The following is a 24,354-nucleotide window of genomic DNA, read 5'->3' on the forward strand; positions in this document are numbered from 1 at the left end:
ACAATACAAACTTTTGGAACCATCTAGCTTAAAAACAGATTGTTTCTCAAAACAAAAATTCAAAAACATGTTCTTGGTTGACCCATTGTGCATGTGTTTTCTATTTGCAAAACTGAAACCAAATCAAAAACTGTTTTCATAAATGTGAACTGTTTTTCTTGTTGCTGATTCCAAAAACAAATCAAAACCTTGCTTGAAAGCAGACTGTTTCTCAAAACAAAAACACAAGAAACATGTTCTTGGTTGAATGTGTTTTTTGTGTTCAAAATTGAAACCAAAAACATGTTCTTGAATCTGGATTCAAAAACATGTTTCATTTGATTAATTCTTTTTTTTTTTTTCACTTCAAGTTTCATTTGATTATTCAACATCATGTTCCATGAATCATATAATTTCCATACTAGAAAAATTGCTTTTGTTTTAAAAACTAATATTTTGTCATTCCAAAAACATGTACTGTTTTTTGAACAAAATCAACTTGTTTTTCTCTTTGAAAACAAAATAGGAGTTCAAGAACATGTTTTTGTAAATGCCCCCCAAAATAATGGTTTTTAAAATAAAAACAAATTTTGTAGTAAAAAAATTATATGATTTATGAAACATGATATTAAATAACCATATAAAACGTGTTTTTGAAACCAGAAACTCAGAACATGTTTTGGGTTTCAGACTCGGTTTTGAAATCAGAAAAAACACACAACAAAGAATATATTTTTAAATGTCTATTAAGGGAAATTGACGTGCATACACCAAATATGAAATCAAAACACCCTCTACAGATACATGTTAACGCCACGTTAAAACTGACATGGAGCAACTGTAGAACACCATTAACAATCCCTAATATCATAAAAAAAAATGAAGAAAATTACTATACATTATATGCAAGATAATATCGAACCACAATAAATACCACCAAATTGGGTCAACAAACTAGAAAAATTTTAGAAACATATTTTGCATAGCAAAAGAGCTTGTGTGCTAGGGAACTCCCAATAAACAAATGTATTAATTATAAATAGATATAACTAAGAAATCACATGGGTCATTTGGTAGATATAACATAAGAAGTAAAAGGTAGGTGCAGAAGGAAAGAAGGGAAAGACCAAAATTTGGAAATATTGGAAAGGAATTAGTCAATTAACAATGAGTAGTAACTTTTTTAAACCCATCAATATGGGGAATGGGAAAGGAGGAAAACGTATCTAAGGACCAGAAATATGGATCAGTGAATGCTTCGAGTCATAGAGTAGTTCATTCCAGAAGAACAGGCATCAGTAAAAGAGGGACTTCATCACTAATTGTGCTCTCTTTTGGTGTTATTGTACAAATATGACAAATCACATTCGTTTCTGGTACAGCCTTCTGTAAATTTTTGCCCCTTCAGATTCTGCATGGATCTCCCTTTCAGTCCGTATCCCCATTGGGTTGCTTAAAAGCCACCCATGATCATCACATATTACACTAGGATCAATGACATCAATATGTTCAAGCATATCATTATGAGACTCAAACTGATTCCTCATGTCAAGTGCCACTTCAAATACGTCTGACTGAATGAAAACCTGTACAATCGTTACTAAGAAAATGAAATCTTGTAATTCCAGTACCTAGAAGCAAATGAAATTACCAAGCATAAAGTCTGCAAGCGATCAATTAAAAGAAAAAAAAAAAACGTCTTGCAAGTGGAAACCGCAACCAAATGTATGTGGAGGCAAAACCAAAAGGTACAGTTCAATGAGCAAATCAAGCTTAATATTCATGAGAAATGCATATGAACATAGAGATTTGCAGCTCTATATTTCGATCAAGAATAGGCCCAGGGGAATGAGCATGAACACTGATTTGAAATTTCAAACTAAGAACAAATAAATTAACACAGAAGCATTTGGATTCAACTTTCAAATAGAGAGGATTGACTAAAAATGTAGGAATCACATATACCCAGAATTCAATTACCTAATCAAGAAATTGGTTAAAGAAAATACTGCATTTTTTTCTTTACTTGAAAAACTAAGAATAGACTCACTGCAGGAGAACAGGCCTTACTTTTAATTCAAAATTTAAATTATAGGAACTCAACTGCAATTACAGATTTACAACTATTAGTTATAGCCATTGTTAAATTAATGAAAAGAGAATGGAGGTATGCAATAAAGAGAGAGAGAGAGAGAGAGAGAGTGCAAATAGCGATTTACCAAAAGAGGAAACAAGAGATAATAAATTTAGATAATAGTAGTCTCCCTAGCCAATTTGCTTCCAAGATAGCCGATAACCCAGTAGTTTAGGGGTGCAAGATCAAACCCATGGAACTACAGGCTCTCCATGGTATGGCCAGAGAGCCTGACGTGCACCCTGCTCTGTCCCTCCCCCCAGTTCCCCTATTATGCAAACTATGTAATACCCAAAAAAAAAATGCTTCCAAGATATGGAAACTCTTTTCTCTCTATGGTGTACTTGCAATTTGCTCCTATAATGTGTGAGAGATGTTATTTTTACCAAAAAATAGATTAAAAGTTGTGAAATTGGCACTATCTTTGTGCTCAAGTCACTGATAGGGTCTTGATGATGGAGGCATGGATATCAAGGACATCTTTTTGGACTCTGTTATCAAAGTGGTACTGCCAACTCATTTCAAGATCCTTTTCTGAGAGTGGAGTTCATGCAACCCACAAAATCCCTTTCTCCTCTCATCATGGAAATTTGGATGTTATCAAGTTCAAATTTGATACTATTGAGTTGGCAAATGAAGACCACTTAGGATTGGTGATCTTGGATGGACTTAAATGATAGAGTTGAGCATTGGGTTGGGCTCTTCTGGTTTGAGCTTGGCCCAGCCTGAGGTCCAAACTCGAACTTTGGGTTCAGGCCAGGTGTAGGCCCAAACCAAACCCAAAATCCTATTTTGGGCCTTGGGCTGGCCTAAACTTTGAACCAAAACATAGACCTATAACACAACCATGTTAAGAAAAATGCTTTTGAGTTACATTCACATCTACACCAAGGGCTAAAGAAAACTGCTCTCTCTCTCTCTCTCTCTCTCTCTCTCGCTAAACAAGATGGAAGAGAACAAAAGGGAAAAAGGTAAGCAGCTAGAAGATAAAAGTCAGTTGTGAACATGCAGAAAATAGAAATAAAGGCCACCCTGTTTACCTCCCATCATTTTTCTCCTGAAGGTAAAACATGGCTTAGATGAAAAAACTTTTATAACCACAATCACTAAAGCAGACTATGCTTCTTTAATCCTTATTTGTCCTCCTAGAGTTTTCCCACTTGAATGTTGAAGCAGCTAGGGACATGACCTCATAAGGACTATCATATGGGACTTGGTGGATAAGATAATCCCACTTATATGTTCTCATATTATAATCTCCCCCAGCTTTTTTTTATCAATAATCGTGCTTTTATTAAAAAAAAAAAAAGTAAGAAGAACAAAGTTATATAGTCAATGAGAGATAAACACTCTTCCCCAAAAGACCTTTACAACTAAACCCAAAACATTTGATCTCTTCCCACCCCCGTTTGACTAAAGAATCTACCAAACTATTGGAACTTCTTTTGACCCAATGTAGCCTCACTTCCAAGTCTTCTGTCAGCCATCTAAATTTCTCTCTCGTTGCCATAGTTCCACATCCCTACATCCTCATTTTGTAACCAAGGTTCAAATATCAGGAACACAAGGTGTATCAGAAAGACAATTTTAGGAGACATATCAGGATACATTTTGAATACACATGGATATGAAGAAAAAATCAAGATACGCATGCATATGCTTGGAAACTCAAATAAATCCTAAAAAAATATATAAATAACAATAATTACAAGTTTTATATTATTGCAAATAAGTTATTTAAATGTAAAAACCTATAATTTATGATTTATATAAAGTGAGATATCTGGACGCAATTAGTGACCGTTCAAAAATGATGGAAGAACTAAATTGTGTATGTATATACATTAATTTTCAAAAAAAAATCAATATATAACTTGTCTTAATATTTAAGAATATATAAATTTAATAATTAATTTTAGCATTTATTGACAAACATCCACTAAGAAAAGAGAAAATTTACTTAAAAATAAAAAAGCATATGACCATAACAAACAAATGGAATGTGGTCTAGTGGTGAACTTATGGTCATTAAAACCTAATGACCAAGGTTCAAATCTTGCTATTGCTAAAGTTTGTAGTTTATATTCTAACAATTGTAAGAACTAAAATCAATGGCTTGTGTAATTGAGTAACAAATGAGATTAGTGAGAGAATTCAAATTAGGTGCTAGAATTCAAATTCAAATTTGAAAATATGTCTTAAATATAGGAGTAATTAACTAATTAATGAGAGAGAAATTGTACTTAAATATAGGAGTAATTAACTAATTAATGAGAGAATTTGGCCTCAAATATAAATTAACAAAATTAATGAGAGAGGGGGGACCAGAAACAAATTAAGTGCATTGGTATGTATCGGACTGTTTCAGGCCCATACCAGCCAATACAAACTCAAAAAGGGCCAATACAGGCCCGTATCGATTCGAACACACGAAACAAATTAATGAGAGAAGGGGGACCCAAAACAAATTAAGTGCATTGGGATGTATCGGACTGCTTCAGGCCCACACCAGCCAATACAAACTCAAAAAGGGCTGATTCGGGCCCGTATCGATTCAAACACATAAAACAAATTAATGAGAGAGGGGGGACCCGAAACAAATTAAGTGCATCAGGACGTATCGGACTGTTTCAGGCCCATACCAGCCAATACAAACTCAAAAAGGGCCGATACATGCCCGTATCGATTCAAACACACGACTTGCACATGTTCCATGTATCAGACCTTTGTCATAACGATACATATCGACTTATACAACCTAACACATTGTGAAATTTTGAACCTTGTTTGTAACCAGCCGACTACCAATTTTGAATCTCCTTCAATAACTAACTTTCTTAGATTCAAATTTCTTGCCCTTTGTACTCCCTCCAGCATAGCCATAACTTCCACCCTTAGAGAGTCACCTACTTCTACAGGACCTAACTACCTAAGTACAGAGCAATTATTTGGCCTTCATCATCCTTAAACACCCCTCTTATTTTTGACATCCCTGGATTTCCAAACTACTTCCATCAAAATTAACCTCTATTAATCCTCTTTCCAGTGGAGACCAAAAACGATTGTTGATAATCTTATTTGTGGATGAGTCAGTCACTTCCTTCCACTTTCTAAGGATGTCATTTGTTGAGAGTTGTGAGAAGGTTTCCATAGATTTTATCCATTGTGCCACCCTAATCATAATGCTCTCAATCATGGCTTCTTTGCTCCTTTCCTTTTCCATGAAAATTCTTGAATTATTTTCTTCCCAGATCATCCAATTTATTGTTATCCTTGTGCATCTCCACATAAGCCTTCCCCTTTTCTTTGGCCAGGCAAAAAATGTTGGAGCAAACAAGCTTGGCAGTTGGCACATCAGCCAAAGAACAGGAAAAAACCATTCTCAAATACCAATAGCAATAGGACAGGAGATTAGTAAGTGAAAGCAACTCTCATTGTTGGCTTTGCATATAACACACTAGTGAGTGGATAAGAACCACTAGACTTGTTCACGGGTCGGATTCGGGCTAGGCTTTGCCTCTTTTATTAACAGAATACATTCAAGCTTGAGCTCGGGCTCAGCCCAACCAATGGACCTAGATCTTAAGCCCAAGCCCAGGCCCTCCTATAAAGCCTGATGCCCAACTTGTAAATTGGGCAAAAAGATATTTTTATGGGAAATTGTCTAAAACTCGCCATGTCTTTTCAGCATTTCTCTTAAACTCACCATAACTTTTCAAAACTTCTAGGGAACCCCATGACAATGAGTTTTTGTTTTCTAAAACTCACCATCCATTAGAGCACCATTAGTGTTCATTGACAAAAGTTGTCCATGTCAACATAAATGCAATTTTCATGACCAAACTGCCCCTGAATGGTGAGTCAGCCATATTAAACATATTTTTATGACTAAAATGTTCTTAAGCCCCCAACTACAAAACCCCATTCTGAAAGCTTCCAAAACGCGATTTGGAAGCCTCAGTCAAACTCCCCTCCCATGCTCTCTCATCCAATCCCTAGATCTACTAAGTGAGAAGACCTTCAGCAAAACCCTGCACAACCGATTTTTTGATGGCATGGAACCAACCAGTGGTAAGCTCCTCCTCTTCTTTTTTCTCCTTCTAATGGTTCTGAAGCCAGAGTTCTACCTTGAACTCCAAATCGGCAGTACAAATCCAATGCCCATTTTTTGGATCTTAATTACGGATTGCATGCTTTTCCTGTTTTTATTTTGGGTCTCTAAGATGAAACTTATATTTTTTGTTTTTCTTCTCTAAACTTCTCATGTGATGGCAACCGTGGGTTTCTATATTTGTTTATTTTTTTCTGAAGATTTTGTTTTGGTTATTATTCAAATTGGATTTTAGATATTGGTTTGCCTGGCATTAATGGGTCTTGCAGGAAGAGATTCATGAGTTTCCTCTAAGTTTTGCTGAAGTTGAAGCTACAGTCATGAGGCTAAAAGGAGGGGATCCACTGCTAACTTTTTGTTCTGAAATGTTTATACAAAATGGCTTAAGCAAATTTTTGGAAATGCTATCCATTCTTGGAGAGGGTGTCCGCTAAAATGTTTTGTGGGTTTATTATATGTATTTGGGAGAGGTGGAGAAGAAATGGAGTTTTTGCAAGGGACTCAAGTGATTGTTGTTCCAGGTACGGAAGAGTAAGATTGTCACTCCTGTCTCCTCAAAGAATTGAAACTATTAGTGAGAATGCAAATTTGATCCGTCTTTATTATTGTTCAGGTATCTTTGCTACCTCAAGATTAACAGCAGAACTGGGAATCCTGTTGACCCATCGTGGGAAGCTGAAAATGGATTTTGGGTCGAACAATAACAGGGGTATTCCTGAAATATTGAAAAATGGGTCGAATATAACAAAGGGTAAAATGGTAATCTATTAACCCATTAGTCTCTTTAACGTCAAGTTACTGACATGGGGTTCCCTAGACGTTTTGAAAAGTTATGGTGAGTTTAAGAGAAATGCTGAAAAATCATGGTGAGTTTTAGACAATTTCCCTTTTTTCTTATTTTTCACTCAATAGAAAAACTGATTTATTCATTTAAATGACCTTAGAACCCAAAATGTTGGAAGATCTCACTATGGCTTGGGAAAAAAGAAGAGGAACAAAGAAAAAATATATTATATATTTTTATTATATAGAAAATGTTTTTATTATATAAAATATTATTGGACTTGAACTCGGACCAAGCTTTTTCAAGAAAGCCCAAGCCTGACCCAAAAAAAGTAGGTCCTAGTGTTTTGGGCCTAAGCCCGAGCTCGTGGGCCCAAAATAATGTCCAAGCCCGACAATGAACAAGCTGAGTTGGGCTATCCCATTGGGCTACCCGCCAAGAACAAGTCTAAGCACCACTTAGGTCTATACTTTTGGAGAAGGTCACAAGTATTAATTCTTTCATGGAAATACTTCGCAACAGAAAGTTCCAACCCTTGATGGAATAGGCTTAGACCATACGTCCTTAATAGGAAAAGGTTGTAGTTTGTAGAGAACTAGCAAAGAGTTAGGTTAAGACTTTGAAGAAGGAAGCAGAAGGGAAGAAACCAAAAGAGGAAGGATCCCATATCCAACCATCAAATTTAGAAGGGTCAAGATAGATCTCATCAAGGGTTTGTAAAAGAGCAAGTATAGTAGGGATTAGAATCCCTTATACCCCTTCTAAAATTTAAATCCTAACCGTATCCATTTCTTGAATTAGAAGGATCAAGAAATTTGGATATAGGTTCATTTTTGAAGACAGAGAACTGGACCCTAAGAGGGGAGGTTCTAACCTAAAGGTGTTCCTAGAATTTTATGTCATTACCACTACAAAGATCATACCTAACAAAAGGAAGAAAGAGAGGTAAGATGGCATTTATGGCCTTCCAAGGAGAAGCTTGGGTTACCCTAGCTAAAACTCCAATATCCCATCCATTATCCAACAACTCATGAATACTCACCACAACCTTATAGGCTTATACTACAGTTTGTCCTTGTCTAGAGGCATTCTCCATAGCCACTGCCAAATAAAGCTAAGTTTCTCTTCTAAATGTTCCCTAATCCAAGGCCCCCAAAATTTTTACTTTTGTTAACCACATCCCACTTGACTCTATTAGAGGTGAGCATGGGTTGAGTTGGTTCTAGGTTTTTGGAACCAAAACCTACCCTGTAAAGGTCGGTTCTAGCCTTAGCGGTTCCGGAATCGGTTCGAGGATCTATCCATGGAACCTGTTCCTTCTTTACTCTCCCCCTTCAAAAAAAATGAAAACATGTTCTTTAAAAACTTGATATTTCAATTTTAAAACTTATATCATCTTTATTGATTAAATTGAGTAATTTAAAATGTAGATTATCATAACATATTAACATATGGTTCAAAGCTTACCATTATAATTTAAATTTTGTAAATATTACATTTTACATTACACATTCAAATATTATGAAAATAAATAATCAAATCACTTAAGTAACTCAATGGTCAAGTGAGACCATGGCCTTTGTAACCACAAGTGCTTGGGTTCAAATTTTAACATCCTCAAAAGTATTTTGGGGTTTATTTCAAGGCAAGTTCAGTTCTGGTAGGGTAAACCCCTAGACCCTAGAACCAGCTTGGGTTGGAACCAAACTCCAGTCACTCTAGTCTCCACCCTATAACAGATTGGGTAGGGTCAATTCAAGGTAGGTTCCAAGTAGAAGTTACTCATTTGCTCACTCGTAGACCCTATGGTCCCTCTTCCCCTCCCCTAGCTTCCATAAGAAATCCCTCGTCATCTTCTCAAGCTTCCTACCCACTCCTCCTAGGATCTTGAAAACTGATAGGCAGTAAACTGGAAAGCTAGCAAGGGAAGACCTAATCAAGGTGATCCTATTGTGAGGCTGAAAATTTGACCTGAAGCCTCTTGGAGTTTCCGTTGACCATGAATCTAGGGATGTTTTCCTATGTTTAGAAAAAAAATGTTTATGATTTTCTTTTGAAATTTCTTCAAAGTGACTCCAAATACCTAGCCTGCTTCATAAATAGAATGAAGAAAAGTTGAATCTCCATGAGAACTTACACTTGATAAATAAGAACCCTCATATTATTAGGTTGGGCAAACCAACAAACACCTCATAGTCAAGAATGGGGGAAGCTAGAGTTTTTCCATTCTACATGATTCATAATTCCTGTTGTTAGGGGGGTGTATTTTATATATGCTCATGGCATTAAGGTTTTTTTGTAATTAGACTTATTTCAAGGGACTGTCTATAATTATTATTATTGTTAATATATTAGGGTAAAGTGGGTGCAGCCACTAACCCCTATTCGACTTCTTCTATTTTTATCTCTTCTTCTTCCTTCCAAGCTTTCTTCTTCTTAGTTCATATTCTACACTCACTGGTTCGAATAAATCAAGAGGACGCACAAGCAGCCCCTGATCTGATCAGTGTGATGTTTTACTATGAACAACCACTTAAAACCAATAGGCTTCTTTCCTTCTGAAAGATCAACAAGGTCCCACGTGTGATTTTTTTGAAGAGAAGAAATTTCCTCACACAGCATTTTTCCATTTAGGTAATTCTAAGGCCTCCATAAAACAGACTACAAATAGCAGAAATAAAGGCATGATACTTAGGAGGCAAATGAGAAGTGGAAGAAAACTGAGCAACAGGGTGTTTGGTACATGCCCGAACACCCTTACAAAGAGCAATGGGAAGATCAATATCAAAAGAAGATGATCAGAGGTACCTGAAGGGTGACTAGCGCAAGGATTTTCCTCGTGAGTCTTACAGCAGTTGCTGCACTTCAGCTAGAGCCACATCTGTACTCAGTGGTTGATCTGACGACGGACTTGAAGCCTCTTGAAGTTGCCACAAACCATGAACCCAAGGAGGTTTTCCTATGCTGAGAAAAAAATATTTATGATTTTCTTCTGAATTCTTCATAGTGACTCCAAATACCAGGCTGCACTTCAGATTGGAGTCCAATGAAGGTTGTGGTACCAGGGTCCCCCCCCCCCACTTGACACCTCTTATGGAACCAACTACTACTTAAGTCCAAAATGGTGTGAACTGGGACAAACTTCTAAGCTCTTTCTCATAAGGAAATGACCGAACCTTGGAAGGGATTAGCACCTTGCTGCCTTGTTTTTGTTCACCGGTTCACCCTCTTCAGGTTGGAGTCCAATGAGGATGGTGGTACTGGGCCTCCCCCATTACACCTCTCTTGAAACCAACTGCCTACTTAGGAGGGAAAGCCATGGATGTCAGGGCAAGCCCCTATTCCCTTTTCAAGGCTCAATCAAAGAATAAATCAACAATGGCTGAACTACAGAAGTAACAATCGACTGAGGGATGGGCTTAGTTGCACCTGGGGCAAGATGCAAAACTAACTTGTACGTTCACCTTTGACAAAACCTAGAACCACCGCTGTTATGATGTGGAGGAGACAAGGACCACAGTTTGCTTATTCCAGAGGGATCCTATTCTAATCTTGGCACTATCAGCATTGATCATCGAAGGCATAGACCTATTCTTGGGACAAAATGCATAACTAGCTTAGACACCCCCTTCGATAAAACCTAGAGCCATTGTCACTACTACTCAAGGGAAATGAGAACTTGAAGCTCACCTTTCGAATGCAAGAAGAGGAGATCTTCAATCAAGCTATTCAAGCTTTGAGAATGCCAGCTGTAGTCCCCTCTAAATGTTTGAACACCCCTTAGTCTCACAGAAAGATGAAAAAAGAGAAATGGGAGAAAAAGAATGGGGAAAATAGGGAAGAGTGAGGAATGTAGAAATGGGTGGAGGGTGTTCCTGTTCAATCTGGTTCGATGCTAACAATACATAGTTCAAACCTCCCTCCTAGAAAAATGGAAAAAACAAAAAGAAAGAAAAGAAAGAAAAAAAAAAAAGAATGAATGAATGAGAAGGTTAGCATGGCAAGAGTAATTTATCTTGGTAGGAGCAGTGGCTTGATTCTCAAAGCTTCCTTTAATGGTCTTGGGCCCCCTTCTCACTCCCTATTTATAGGCTCAAGGTGGGGGTAGTTTGGGTATTTCAAATAAGTTTGAGGGTAGGAGAGTCCAAGTATGGTGAAAGGTGAGGTATTCTTCATAAGAGGAAGAGTGGGGGGTAGTTCAGGTATTTTGAAATTTTTCGAGGGTAAAAGTATCCAAAGAAAAGTGAGAATAGGGATATACTAGTGAAGAGAAGAGTGAGGGGTATTTTGGGTATTTTAGAATTCTCAAGGGATATTTAAGTAAATTCGTGGGTAGGGAGAGGGAGTATTCCCATCTAAGGGGCAAATGATTTGGATAGATGGGATTATTCCTAGAGCAGACCAAGTGTATGATTGGGTCGAATGAAAGTGTTAGGAACCTACCTAACTCAGGGCTCTTCGAGGGAGCCAACCTCCTGAATTCGTTGAAAGGGAAAAGAGAGAGAGAGAGATGCCGAAAGATTCCTATCTTATTTCCCTTTGTGCTTCACTACTTACACTATTTACATTCTTTAATTCCTTTCTGTTACAGCTGTTGCAAGTGGACAATTAGTTGTGCTGACGTGGCCTTCTCTTGTAAAACTGATTAACTGCTTTCTATTGGTCTATTCCAGCAATCTTTACAATCCCTCCCTCCTTTAGAGCAACCTTGCCCTCAAGGTCTAATGTGGGAAAATTTGATTGCAGATCCAAGTAGGATTCCCAGGTTGCATCCTCTTCTGGAAGTTTAGACCAAACAACTAATGCTTTTGGGATGACTCTTCCGCCATGGCGCACCCACTGCACTTGTCCTTCATCTGAAAATGTGGGAAGGGTCGCACTTGTAATGACTCATGGCTTCAGCCCTTTCTTTAGTAAGGAGATGTGGAATACAGGGTGCAATTTTGACGTAGTCGGGAGGTGCAGCTTGTATGCCACAGATCCTATCCTCTCAAGGATTTTAAATGGTCCAAAATAGCGCGGGCTGAGTTTGTTTCATTGTCGGCTTGCTACTGAAATTTGTCTGAAAGGATGCAATTTGAGAAACACCCAATCACCGACTTTATATTGGACATTCTTGTGATGTTTATCATAGGTGCGCTTCATCCATTATTGTGCCTGTAAGAGATGATTTCTCAGTTCCTTTAACACCTCATCTCGTTGTGTCAGCTGTTCTTTCTAAGGTCGCTACTGTGGTGGTCCCTCTTTTATAAGGAAGTAGAGGGGGAGGATCCCAACCATATAGAGCTCTGAAGGGTGTCATCCCAGCAGCGCTATGGAAAGTGGTGTTGTACCACCACTCAGCCCAGTGGATCCACTTCACCCATTGTCTTGGTTGATCTCCCGCGAAGCATCTCAGATATGTTTCGAGACTGTTGTTAATCGCCTCCGTCTGTCCATCATAGTGTTTTAAAAGGAGCGCCCGAGGCGAGGGCGAGGCGCATTCTAGAGTTGGCGCCTCACATGGGTCAAGGCGGCCAGACTTTAGGAAGGCGCTCGCCTCTGTGCCTCAGGCCAAGTGCCAGGCGGTCCAGGCGAGCAAGTTGCCCTTTCTTTTTTTTTAATTTAGTTTTATAGATGATTATAATCGTACATATAATATTTATTTCCTTCTATGTGCCAAAATATTGGGATATATTATGGCATATTTGAAAGAAAAAATTGAAGACCCAATCGAGAGTGAAAAAACTTGCCATGCAAGGCTTTCACAAAAATCTTCAGAGCCCTCAGCACCCTGGTTCTTCTTGGATCATCAAATTCAGCCTTGTCTCAGTTATCTCAGACACTCGGTCGAACAGCCACCTTCGAAGTTCGATTATCAGAGACCATCTCTCAGTCGGATGACTAACTGCAGCATCTTCAACTCTTCAGGCTTTCAGCATCAGGTACTTCTTCTTCTTCACAGAAAAACAGGGGCTCTACCCAATCATTTTTTTTTCGTTGTGTTACTGTTTCTTCGCTTTTTACACTGAAAACAAGGGTTCTGCCCGCCCCCTTCTTCTTCTTTTCTTCTTCTTCTTCTCCTCCTCCTTTTTGTTCACAGAAAAACAGGGGCTCCGCTCAATCTTTGTTTTCATTGTGTTTCTTCTTCTGGAACTATTTTACACTAAAATAGGGATTCCGCCCCTTTCTTCTTGTCTGTTTCACACTAAAACAAGGGCTCCGCCCCACTGTTACACAATGTTTTTTTATCAGCAAATGTTAATTTGAAAACAGTAAAACAGGGCTCCACCCCATTCTTTTTTTTTCAGTTTTTTCTTTACTTCTTTCTTCCCCCACTTTGCTTTTTGATATTTTCCTGATTTCTTAGAATTTCTATGTTTTTTTCTATTTTTTTAGTTTTTCTTTAATTTTGTGCACCTTTTTCAAAAAGGCGCACGCCTCACCTTACGCCTCAGGCACATTTGGAACTTGTCGCTTTTTGTGCGCCTTTCGCTTTTAAAGCACGGGTCCATCGAATTGGGGGTGGTAGCTTGTTGACTTGAAGAGTTTAACCCCGTGCAGACAAAAAACTTCAGCCCAAAAGCGGCTCATAAAAATAGGGTCCCTGTCTGACACAATTGAGCTAGGGAGCCCGTAAAGGCACACAATTTCCTGGAGGAACAATTCAGCAACTGTGACTGCTGTAAATGGGTGATAGAGGTAGAAAATGACTGTATTTCGTTAATCTATCTACTACCACAAGGATAACTATTTTGCTGGTAGAAACGAGCAATCTTGTGATGAAATCCATTGATATATCATCCCAGACTTGGGTTGGTATTGGGAGTGGTTGCAAGAGGCCTGCTGGTGTTGTAGTGGCTGACTTATTTTATTGGCATACTGCACACTTGGCTATGAAGTTCTGGATGGATGTACGCATGTCTTTCCAATGGAACTGTGTGGCGATGCGTTTTTGTGTTCGTAGGATGCCGGAGTGGCCACCTGTGGTGAGGCATGGAACAATTCCAAGAGCTTCCTGAGATGAGTGGAATCTGTCGGGATTTCCAGGCGTCCTTTGAAGAAGAGTAGATCATCCTTGATGGTATACCCGGGGTGCGGTGATGGATTTGCCAATACTTGGGCTTTCAACTACTGTAACTTCACATGGGATTGAGCTTCTTTTCAAAGCTAATCCAGGAGTGGAGATGTTGGGAAAGATACTAGTAACCGAAATGATTGTGGGTGCTGTGACAGGGCGTCAGCCACCTGGTTAGCAGCCCCTGCTTTGTACTCAATTGTGTAGTCGTACCCCAGTAGTTTGGATATCCATCAATGTTGTTTCGGTGATAGGATTGCTTGTTCTAATAAAAATTTCGAACTTTGATGGTCGGTCCGTATTATGAACCGTCTCCCAAGCAAGTAGGATCACCAACGTTGAACTGCTAAGACCACTGCTATTAATTCTTGTTCATAAACTGATTTAGCCCACTTTTGTGATGTTAAGGCCTTGCTGAAAAAGGCTAGTGGTCGCCCCTCTTGCATGAGGACAGCCGCAACACCTTGACCGGAGGCATCACATTCAATGATGAAGTCTTTTGTGAAATCGGGTAGTGCTAATGTTGGAGGTGTCGAAACTGCATGTCTCAACTGCTCAAAAGCTTGTTGGGCTTGGGTTGACCAGTGAAAGGCATCTCATTTCAGCAATTGGGTCAATGGGGTAGCTATCAGGCCATAGTTTTTTATGAAGTGGTGATAGTACCCTGTCAGGCCCAAGAAGGTCCTCATTTACTTCACACTTTTGGGTTGCGGCCAGCCCATTATACTGGAGATTTTATCTGGGTTGGCTACTACAGTTCCGTTTTCTACAACATGTCCCAAGTAACAAACTTGGTTTGTCCAAAGGAGCACTTGGACTCTTTAGCGGACAACTGGTGGGCCTTAAGTGTTGCAAGGGTGACATTGGTTGGGGCAGCTCCTAGCATGAGAGGGATGCGGTGGTCATGCTCTCGATGTGGTGGAAGTTCTTGGGGTTCTTTGAACACACTGCCATATTGCTGAAGGAGTTGTTGTAGGCGGCTTTGGAAGTCTCCAGGCCCATTTGGGCTGCTGTTAGCTAAAGATGGGCTGGTCCAATTTGAGTCCATGTGCATGAATATGGGCTGATCCGGATCTCCCACTTGCTTTGATAATGTTGCAAGACTAATGGGTCTTGGTCCCTTGCATGTTTGCCCTTGTAGATGGACTGTAGAGTTCTCTAATTGAAGTCCATGGTGAGATGGGCCCAGTCACAGATCACGGAGCTTGGTTGTCTTAACCATTGAATGCCTAGCACCACGTCCGCTCCACTGAGATGAAGAGGATATAGGTCCACTGAAAACTGGTGACCCTGAACCTTTAGTAGTAAGCCCATGCATATACTTTGTAAGAGAGGCTATTACCGTTGGCCACATGAACCATAAAAGCCATTGTTGGTTGAACCAGGAGTCTCATTTTATCCACCAAGACTTGAGTTATGAAGTTAAGGGAACTACCACTATCTATGAGGATTGACAGTTGGCATCCTTAGATTAGCCCGACAACTCTCGTTTGTGGGGACGCAAGTCCCGTAAGGGCTTGTAGAGATATTTTCGATGTCCCATTGGGTTGTATTTCCCACCCTGAGTCAGGTTCCCCGCAACCGGTGTGAAGTCGTCTTCCTCTTTGGCATCCGTTTGAAGGAGAAATACCTATTGTTTCTTGCACCGATGGCATGGCCCGAATTTCTCTTCGTAGTTGTAATAGAGTCGTTTGTCTCTACGGTCTTGCATCTCTACCTAGGTCAGCCGTTTGAAGGGTACCGATGGGCCTGGGCCTAGTATTCCTTCCTCCTTGTCTAATGCCGCCGTCTTGGTTACTGCACCCCATGGCTGTTGCACCTTTCTGGCTCGAGCGAACTTGTCTTCATGCAATCTTGCTATCGCTGCCGCATTTGACCGAAGTAGGCTGCATCGCCTTTACTTCCAGTCGCACTTCTTCTTTCAAACCGCCAATGAAGCTTCCAACCAGCGCCTTTTCCGTCCACCCTTGGACTCTCACGGCCAGTTTTACGATCTCCATCCGGTAGCCTTTAACTGATCCTACCTGCCGCAGCTTTGCTAAACTCTCATCGTCATCTTCGAACCCAAACAATCCAAAACGGATGGCCATGGCGTCAGTGAAGTCTGCCCAAGATTGACGAGGGTGCCCCCGTTGGTACCATTGAAAACATAGGATAGCTTTCCCCTCAAGATGCACCAAAGCCAGAGCCACCCTATCTTGCCCAGGTGTCTCATGGTAATCAAAATACCGCTCGGCTCTAAGAATCCAAGGAGTTGGGTCGCCGCCTAAGATGGGGAAGTCGATTTGTGCTGCTCTTGTTGCTGTCGGCCCTGTTCTGCGGTTGTTTTCATTACTATGCTCTTCTTGGCTTCCTTTGACGTTGTCCGTTGCCACTTGCTCCAATCGATTGAGAGCGGTGAAACTTTCCTTCATTTCTTTGAGATTTGATGACAATCGATGGAGCTCTACTTCCATCTGATCCATTCGGGTGTCTACTGACGTGGCTCTTGTGTTGGTCATGCTGGCTCTGATATCAACTTGTTAGGAACCTGCCTAACTTAGGGCTCTTCGAGGGAGCCAACCTCCTGAATTCGTTGAAAGGGAAGAGAGAGAGAGAGAGAGAGAGAGAGAGAGATGTCGAAAGATTCCTATCTTATTTCCCTTTGTGCTTCACTACTTATACCGTTTACATTCTTTAATTCCTTTTTGTTACAACTGTTGCAAGTGGACAATTAGTTGTGTTGACGTGGCCTTCTCTTGTAAAACTAATTAACTGCTTTCTGTTGGTCTGTTCCAGCGGTCTTTATAGAAAGTCTTGAATAAAAGCCAATAACAGTTCACAAAGCGGAATCTTATCCAGTTTAAAGGCTAGAGAGGCTATTTTTAGGTGAAATTTGGTATGTGAGATTTCTAAGGGGCCTAGCCTTGGTGGGGTTTGATTGGTTTGAAGATGCTCGGATACAAGGGATGCAAGGATCATATATCTCAATCAACAAGAAGAGCTAAAACAGAATCTTGCTTTGATCAAGGGGTAAACGAAGGAATTTTAAAGTGAAATTTGATAGGCAAGGGTTTTAAGGTATCAAGAGTCATTTGGTAGTGTTTGATTGGTTAGGTGAGGTTTCTTAGGTGGGGTAAACAAGGGAGGTTTGGGCAGAAACCTGGCAAATAGGGATTTTGATGTGTTTGGGACTTCATTGCAATGGTTTATTGGTTATTGGAGATATCTAAATGGGAGATAAATTGCCCAAGTGTCCATTTTTGGGTGTTGACACCTACCTCCTAAAGAAACATAGCCTTGCTATTCAAACAAATAGAAGAAAACAAAAGTCTTTTTGCTGACATTTACAAGGTGAAATTCATCAGATCTCTACCAAATATACACCAACAATCATAACCAAATAGTCTCTCTTGCTAATGAAAATATACCTGTCCTCCAGCACTTAAATTCTTTAAAATGGAATCTACTAAAGGCTTCTGCACAACTCTTCTCTTGTGATGCCTTTTCTTGAAATGTGGATCTGGGCACTGCAAGGGGATGATGAACAAGATCCTATTCAGAGCAACCCTACTGCATTTAACAACCTTAGAGTAGGTCTTAAAGGAAATAAACATGAAGCATATAAATTATAAATTCTTTTGGTACAAGAGAATGGAAGCCACATGTTATGCACTCACCAGGATAGAGACTAATACTAAAGGTCCAGGATATGTTGATAATACTTGTTCAAAAGAAACAGTGGCATTTGCAAACATGAAATATCTGTGATTCAAAAGAGAAGAAAAATCCTTAAGGGTAAAAAATAAAATTGTGATCTCTCATCTGTTTTCCAGAAAGAGAAATGAAACCTTACATGTTATTAAGAGACAATTCTTTCACCCACAACTGTGCACGCTTGACCAACTGCACAAGTAAGATCATGTAGGAATTAAGCCCACATGAAAAGTATGAAAAGTATATGTAGGAGTTAAGCCCATACTTTTTGCCGTATTTCCAATCCCAAATAATTTTTTGAATCAGGAAACCTTTTTGCAAGCCATATGAGGAATCTGCCGCTACCTGGGAATTCTGACTTGTTAGCTTGATGTCAAAAGTATTTTCTTCTTTACTCTCTCTAAAGGCTTTGAAGGGATGAAATATGTAAAATCATATTCTATGTGTTTATTTTGCTAACTCTTCATGCATAAGTCATGACATTTTGCAAGTAAAACCTTAACTAACCTCATTATATTTTGCAACATCAACAGGATTTCTAAATGAGATATTCATTCACCCATAGTATCAAAAGCCTAAATATAATAAAGAAAGCCATGGGAAGTTACATGAAGAATGGAACAATGAAAAGACACCCTCCCCCCCGTTCTGAGTAAATACTATAGATGGTAATAGTCCACCACAAGGAGTTTCTCTCTTACTCTATTTGTTTGTTTGACAGTTTGAAAACATAGAAATAAGAAAATCTAGTGATTATGTATGCATCTAGGCTTGTATACTAGCCAAGGCCCAAGTGCAGAAACCGGCACCCTGGTAACTGCATTGAATCCAGCCATGGTTCTATCAAGTCTGCATTGGTGTAAAAGGATTCAATTGATAAGCAGGACAGGTTGAATTTGGAGATTTTCTTGGTGAGTTTAATGTGGACCCCCAATCAACCGGTTTTTTTTATTGGAAACAGTAACTTTCATTAATTCTTTAAGAAACTTAGTACAACTGTCACCTTCAAAAAACAAGGTGACCCTTCATCAAATTACAAACAAGCCCAAAAAAGGTTCTGCCTACTAACTCCTTGCTTTGCTAAAGTATCAGCCATTGTATTGGCTGATCTCCTACTCCATTTAAACCTGACATCAAGCTCCCTTGTTAGTTGCATAATGTCCCTTACAGGTTGTCTAAGGGACCAGGCGCCTAAGCTGTTTGTTTGCATCCAACCTATTACCAGTTTCGAGTCTCCCTCCACTTCCAACTGCTGAAAACCCAGCTGTTTAGCCAGCTTGAGCCTTTGTAGGAGTGCCAGCACTTCTGTTCTAAGAGAGTCCCCCAGTCCTATCGGGCCAGAATAAAGGGCCAGGACATATACTCCCCCAGCTCTAAGGACACCCCCAATTCCAGAGGGGCCTGGATTACCTACAGAATTGCCATCAAAGTCTAACTTAACAGCCATAGATAACAGGGGCGACCAGTCCTCTTGGATAGCTAAAGAGGGGCAGGAAGAAGCTGCTACTGTACTCCACCCTCTAATTAAGTCATCTACAGAGAAGTCCTTGAACAGATCCAGCAATTTCAGCCAATGTATGACCTTAATGGTGATCCCTTCTATGACTTCATGTGCTAATTTTTCTTTCCCTTGAAAGATTCTGTTATTTCTCTCTTCCCACACTGCCCAAACAACTGCTGCCCTTGTTGCTCTCCACATTACCCTTCCTCTTTTCTTTGACTGACGAAAAAAGCTAGATTCAAAAAGATCCACCACACTTGTAGGAGGAACCCACCTGCACCCAAAGAGAAAGGAAACCCAATCCCAAATAAGTAACAAAAGGACAAGATAGTAGTAAATGATTTACCATCTCACCACTCTTCAAACAAAGGCTACAAACTGTTATGGGCCCGCGCGTAGGATCTCGTCACGGGTCGGTCCACGGGGAGAACCTCTTGCTTTCCCTTGCGCCTTCCCTTGCGTGCAGACCCTATTGTGGAAAACCGAATGGGTGATTTGTCCAAGAGACCACCCGAACTCTCCGAATGGGTGATTTGTCCAAGAGACCACCCGAACTCTCCTCACTCTTCTCTTGACTGGAAAACTGAATGTATTTACTTCAACTCATAGCTCCTTAAATAGGAGATTACAAAAGGGGGTTCCTTGTTGGATTCGGCTAGGCTAGGGTAATCCAACTTAAACTCAAACTCCTAATTACCTACTTCCTAAAGGTAACACAACTCTTACTTAAGATAAGATAAGATAAGGATAAGGGATAAGGAATGGTGAAACTGTCGGCGAGTTGGTGAGCAGAGCTGATGTGGTAAGATAAGTGTGGACCCACCCTGATGAGCTGTCGTGTGGACCCCGCCCTACCGCTGCTGCCAGGCGGTGCGCGCGTCTCGCAGTGTTGCTGCCATGAGGTGCATGCTGCTGCCGTGCGGTGCGTGCTGCGCGCTGTCAGGCTGCTGTGCGGCACTGCCGGGCGGTGCGTGTTGCTGCCTATGACTGCGCCGCAGTGCGCTGTCGGGCGGTGTGTCCATAACACAAACATGAGGGGATAAGAACCAATCCGGTCTTTTTCTTCTGAAGCAAGTCCAAAGTGTTGATTTTTTGGAGAACCACTTCCCAACAAAAAACCCTCACCTTTGGAGGTACAGGAGCACTCCACACTTCTTTTATAGAAAAAGAGTAAACTAAATTGGAAGAGTGCACTAAAGCATTGAAGAAAGAAGAGTATGAAAAACAACTGGAGGACTCTTCAGACCAAATTCTATTATCAGGACAAGAATGATCCAATAACACTGAATTTAGAAGGGAGAAAAGATCATCTGCCAACCCTATTTCTGACTCCCTCAACCCTCTCTTGAACCCTAAATCCCACGACTCTTCAGAAACACGAAAAGTAGAGATGACTTTGAATTTGTTCAAGGACAAGGAGTAAGGGCAGGGTGCCTATCATTAAGACCTTATTACCCGAACAAGCATCATACCTAATGAAAGGAGAAAAGGCAAGCAAGATTACCAACAATGTCTTTCCACGGAGAGGAACGAGAAGACCTTTTTGGGTTGAGACTAGCATCCCATCCATTAGCTGCCAATCCATGTATGCTTTCCATCACTTTATGCCACAAACTTTCTTGCCCCTTGGGAAACCTCCACAACCACTTACCTAAGAGTGTTGTGTTTCTTAGACGGATATTTCCAATCCCTAAACCCCCTTTGTCTTTTGTCCTAGAGACCACTTCCCACTTCACTAGGTGATCCTTTTTTGACTCCCCAGGTTCCCAGAGGAAATCTCTCATTACTTTTTCCAACTAATTTGCAACATTGGCAGGCACTTTGAAGGTAGATAGGAAGTACACTCGCAAATTTGCTAAAGTTGGCTTAATTAAAGTGATTCTACCTTCTAAAGAGATGTAATTCCTCTTCCACCCTGCTAATTTCTTTGTGAATCTTTCCAAGATTGGGTACCAGAAACTTTCTAACTTTGGGTTTCCTCCCAAGGGTAAACCCAAGTATTTTATAGGCCAATCACTCCACTTACAGCCTAACAACCTAGCCAAGGAAGACACCTCCTCATCTGATCTATTAACCCCAGCCATACAACTTTTATTCCAATTCACTCTCAAATTAGAGACCTTTTCAAAACCTTCTACCAACAATTTCAGATTGATCATCTCCTTAGTCTCTCCTTTACAAAAGAGAATTATATCATCTACAAATTGCAAATAAGTAACCACTACTTCTTGCCTCCCTACTCTCCACCCAATAAAAATATTTCTGGAGTCGGCTCTAGAGATCATAACACTCAAAACATCCACTATTAAGGTAAAAAGGAAGGGAGAGAGAGGGTCCCCTTGTCTTAGACCTCTCTTTGCAGGGAAAAAATCCCTAGCTACCCCAATCAACCGGTATTTCACTGAAGAAACCGGTTGGTTCCTGGTAAACCTACTTTTCCAAGTTCAGGTAGGTGTTTTTGACACAACAACCAAGCAAGGTATTGGTTTGGTTCCAAAACCACCCAAAGTTTGGCCTTGGCATAACCAACTTATTGTCACTCTTGATTGTATCCAGAGGTTGTGTTTTGTGCATTGTTGTAGAAAACTCTACATAATCCAGTGCTACAGAGTTTTGTCTAATTTATTTGCGCAATCACAATATGTACAGTCTGATTTGATTTTATTTAAGCAATATGTAGCCATTAGTATCTGAATAAGAAAAGAATCATAAGAATGCCAGATTAGGAAATTTAAAAGCATATTTCAGTTGTGCTTGCATTGGTTTTCGATTATCTATATCCTGTTTGGGCACCATGTGGAAAGAAATCATTTCATTTTGGTTTTTCGCAGCATTTGAGCCACATCCTCATCACCTGAAATAGATCTATTTCAGGTTATCAATAAAACCACTAACTGAGTTCATTTTCAAGAACATCCAAAAAAGATCAACTAGCACAAGGGTACACTTAAAAAGTCAACAATTGGGTACGGATCCATTTTGAATGGTGGACTGTGGTCTAAAATGCAAAGGAAAACAATAATATGAAATCAGTTTAGATGGCAATCAAACAAGTTATTAGGAACTGAATCCGGGTAAGAGATCATTATCATGTACTAACACTACGTAAACATGCTTCTATCTTGGGGAATCCTCTATCAAGGGGTAAAAAAAGAGTACGATCGTACTATATATTATGGATGAGTAGAAAGAAGGAACAAATAGGATGCAGTAGTGGCAAAAGAAGTAGTAATTACCGCTGCCGATATCCACCATGAGCGGCAGCGTGGAGTCTCTGAAGACTTCATTCCAGTTTGGCGCTTGTGCAGGGACCTGTTACACCGGTAAAGGACAAAAACACAAAAAACATCAAACACAATTCTTCTTTCTTTCTGCATTTACAATTCCGAACACATTGTGAAGCTGTGAAACACGAACATCAAAAACTCACAAAGAGCGGATAACGAGCAATTCCTCTAGTTCAGCGAAGGCTTACCGAGAAAGAAGAGCTAAGAGGGTTCACATGTTGCCGGATTCGAACGTTGCCCACCTGCGTCAACCCCCCATATCCACCAAATAAATATACCAACTCATCATTCATACATTCATTTACTTCTAATTCGTAACAGGAAACAAAATGCTAAGGCAAGAATAAAACCCGCACGCTAGAGAGAAAGAGGCGAAGCATCAAACACCTGGCCGACTTTCTCACTAAGCTTGAGGTCGGCATACTCCATATCAACGAGTTCGGGGCTGCTCAGCTCCGACACACCAGAAGTTCCACACTCATGATGATGTGGTGAACTTTGCTTTTTACCACTACCAGTGGTGCTGGGGTTAAGGAGGAAGAGGCATCGAGGAGCCAAAGAGATGAGAGCACTTCTTGGGGTACATGTAATACCTGCGACGGCGGCGGCAGCTGCTGCAGCGTGAATTTGAAAAGGAAGAGAGCAGCCCATCATCCCCAAACACTAAAAGTACAGACCTTTTCTTCTTCCAGTTTTTCAGTTCTGTAATTAGCTCGCCCACTCACCCATCACCCGCTCCTGGTAAGCCCGTTTATTCCACTCTAGGAATGCAGTTTAGCACGCATAGAGTATAGACAGGTTGGGAGCTATAGACAGCATGTAAATATAAGATTTCTCGTAACTTGGAAATCGGCAGAGTCGACCGAGTCAAGTTGAGGAATGCGGAAAAATCGACCGAGTAAAGTTGAGGAATGCGGAAAAATCGACCGAGTCAAAATGTCTCGAGTAGAGTACAAAAACCTTGTATGTTGTATTATTTTGTATGTATTTGTACTGTACATTGTACTTTTTTCAAACTGAGCTTAATAAATTACTTTTTAATATTGCATTTTATTTCAATAAAATACATCATTATTCATTCATATTTTACCCATGAAATACATAGCTCAATCAGTTTCTTTTCTCATTTTATCCATCCAAGTGTTTACATTTCTTCCACACCAATTTTTTAGATGTATTTTTTACCATTTAACAATCTACTCCATACAACATTGTTGGTCATACAACTGATTTATATATCATTGTCATCATTCATGTCTTATCCCAATTATGTGAGGTTGGCTAGATGAATCCTGTTTTTTCAAATCTGTTCTATTTAAAATTATATCCATTATTAATTAGTGTTTAAACCATTTCTTACTAGTTCTACCATGTCCTTTTTTGGTCTACCCCAAACACTTTAACCCCTTCAATGTGTAACAAATCACTTTTTCTAACTATTATAGTTGTTGGTTTTTTATACACGTGCCTAAATCATCTTAGTCTATTCTCTCTCATTTTACTGACTATTAGAGCTACTCCTAGGTAATATATATCCATTTATTAACTCTTCTAATGAGAATTGATGATGCAACTTCTTTACCCTCCATTCTATGATTGCATCTCTCTTCCCAAACAATTCAAAATAAAACTAGGGGAACAATTCTAGCACAGTGATGGGATTGCAAGTCTCTAATTACATGACCCCATCATAATTTTATCCTATTCACAACATGTTGAGCATTGATGAAAGGGACCTTAACATAATTTATTAACCAAATATCCATTAACAAAAACATGATTGAGATTTTCCCAACCACAACAGC

General features: G+C 39.8%; 1 protein-coding gene across 2 annotated transcripts; it reads right to left on the reverse strand.

Annotated features, from left to right (window-relative positions):
- Positions 1-942: 942 nt before the first annotated feature.
- LOC148845826 (uncharacterized) lies at positions 943-23,351 on the reverse strand. 2 transcript variants are annotated; one of them, XM_088956016.1, is made up of 8 exons: positions 22,937-23,351; positions 22,738-22,791; positions 22,499-22,574; positions 18,027-18,106; positions 17,901-17,950; positions 17,725-17,809; positions 17,476-17,574; positions 943-1,565 (listed from the first exon to the last, which is right to left on the reverse strand). In XM_088956016.1, exons 1-8 carry the CDS (start codon positions 23,201-23,203, stop codon positions 1,341-1,343), a joined length of 936 nt encoding a protein of 311 aa, XP_088812142.1. In that variant the 5' UTR covers positions 23,204-23,351; the 3' UTR covers positions 943-1,340. The 2 variants fall into 2 exon arrangements, with proteins under 2 accessions (XP_088812142.1, XP_088812143.1); XM_088956017.1 differs by having other exon boundaries at positions 22,906-23,345.
- Positions 23,352-24,354: the final 1,003 nt, after the last annotated feature.

This window comes from Nelumbo lutea, chromosome 7 (genome assembly GCF_056320005.1).
Source record: "Nelumbo lutea isolate HS-2025 chromosome 7, American lotus-T2T, whole genome shotgun sequence".
Lineage (NCBI taxonomy): Eukaryota > Viridiplantae > Streptophyta > Magnoliopsida > Proteales > Nelumbonaceae > Nelumbo > Nelumbo lutea.

What these genes read in the sequence shown, in the direction of transcription:
- LOC148845826 (XM_088956016.1), bottom strand. Translation starts at nt 23,203, where the DNA reads ATGATGGGCTGCTCTCTTCCTTTTCAAATTCACGCTGCAGCAGCTGCC. An exon ending in TTAGTGAGAAAGTCGGCCAG is followed by an intron (nt 22,792 to 22,936) that starts GTGTTTGATGCT and finishes GGGTTGACGCAG; the next exon opens with GTGGGCAACGTTCGAATCCG. An exon ending in CTCTTAGCTCTTCTTTCTCG is followed by an intron (nt 22,575 to 22,737) that starts GTAAGCCTTCGC and finishes CCGGTGTAACAG; the next exon opens with GTCCCTGCACAAGCGCCAAA.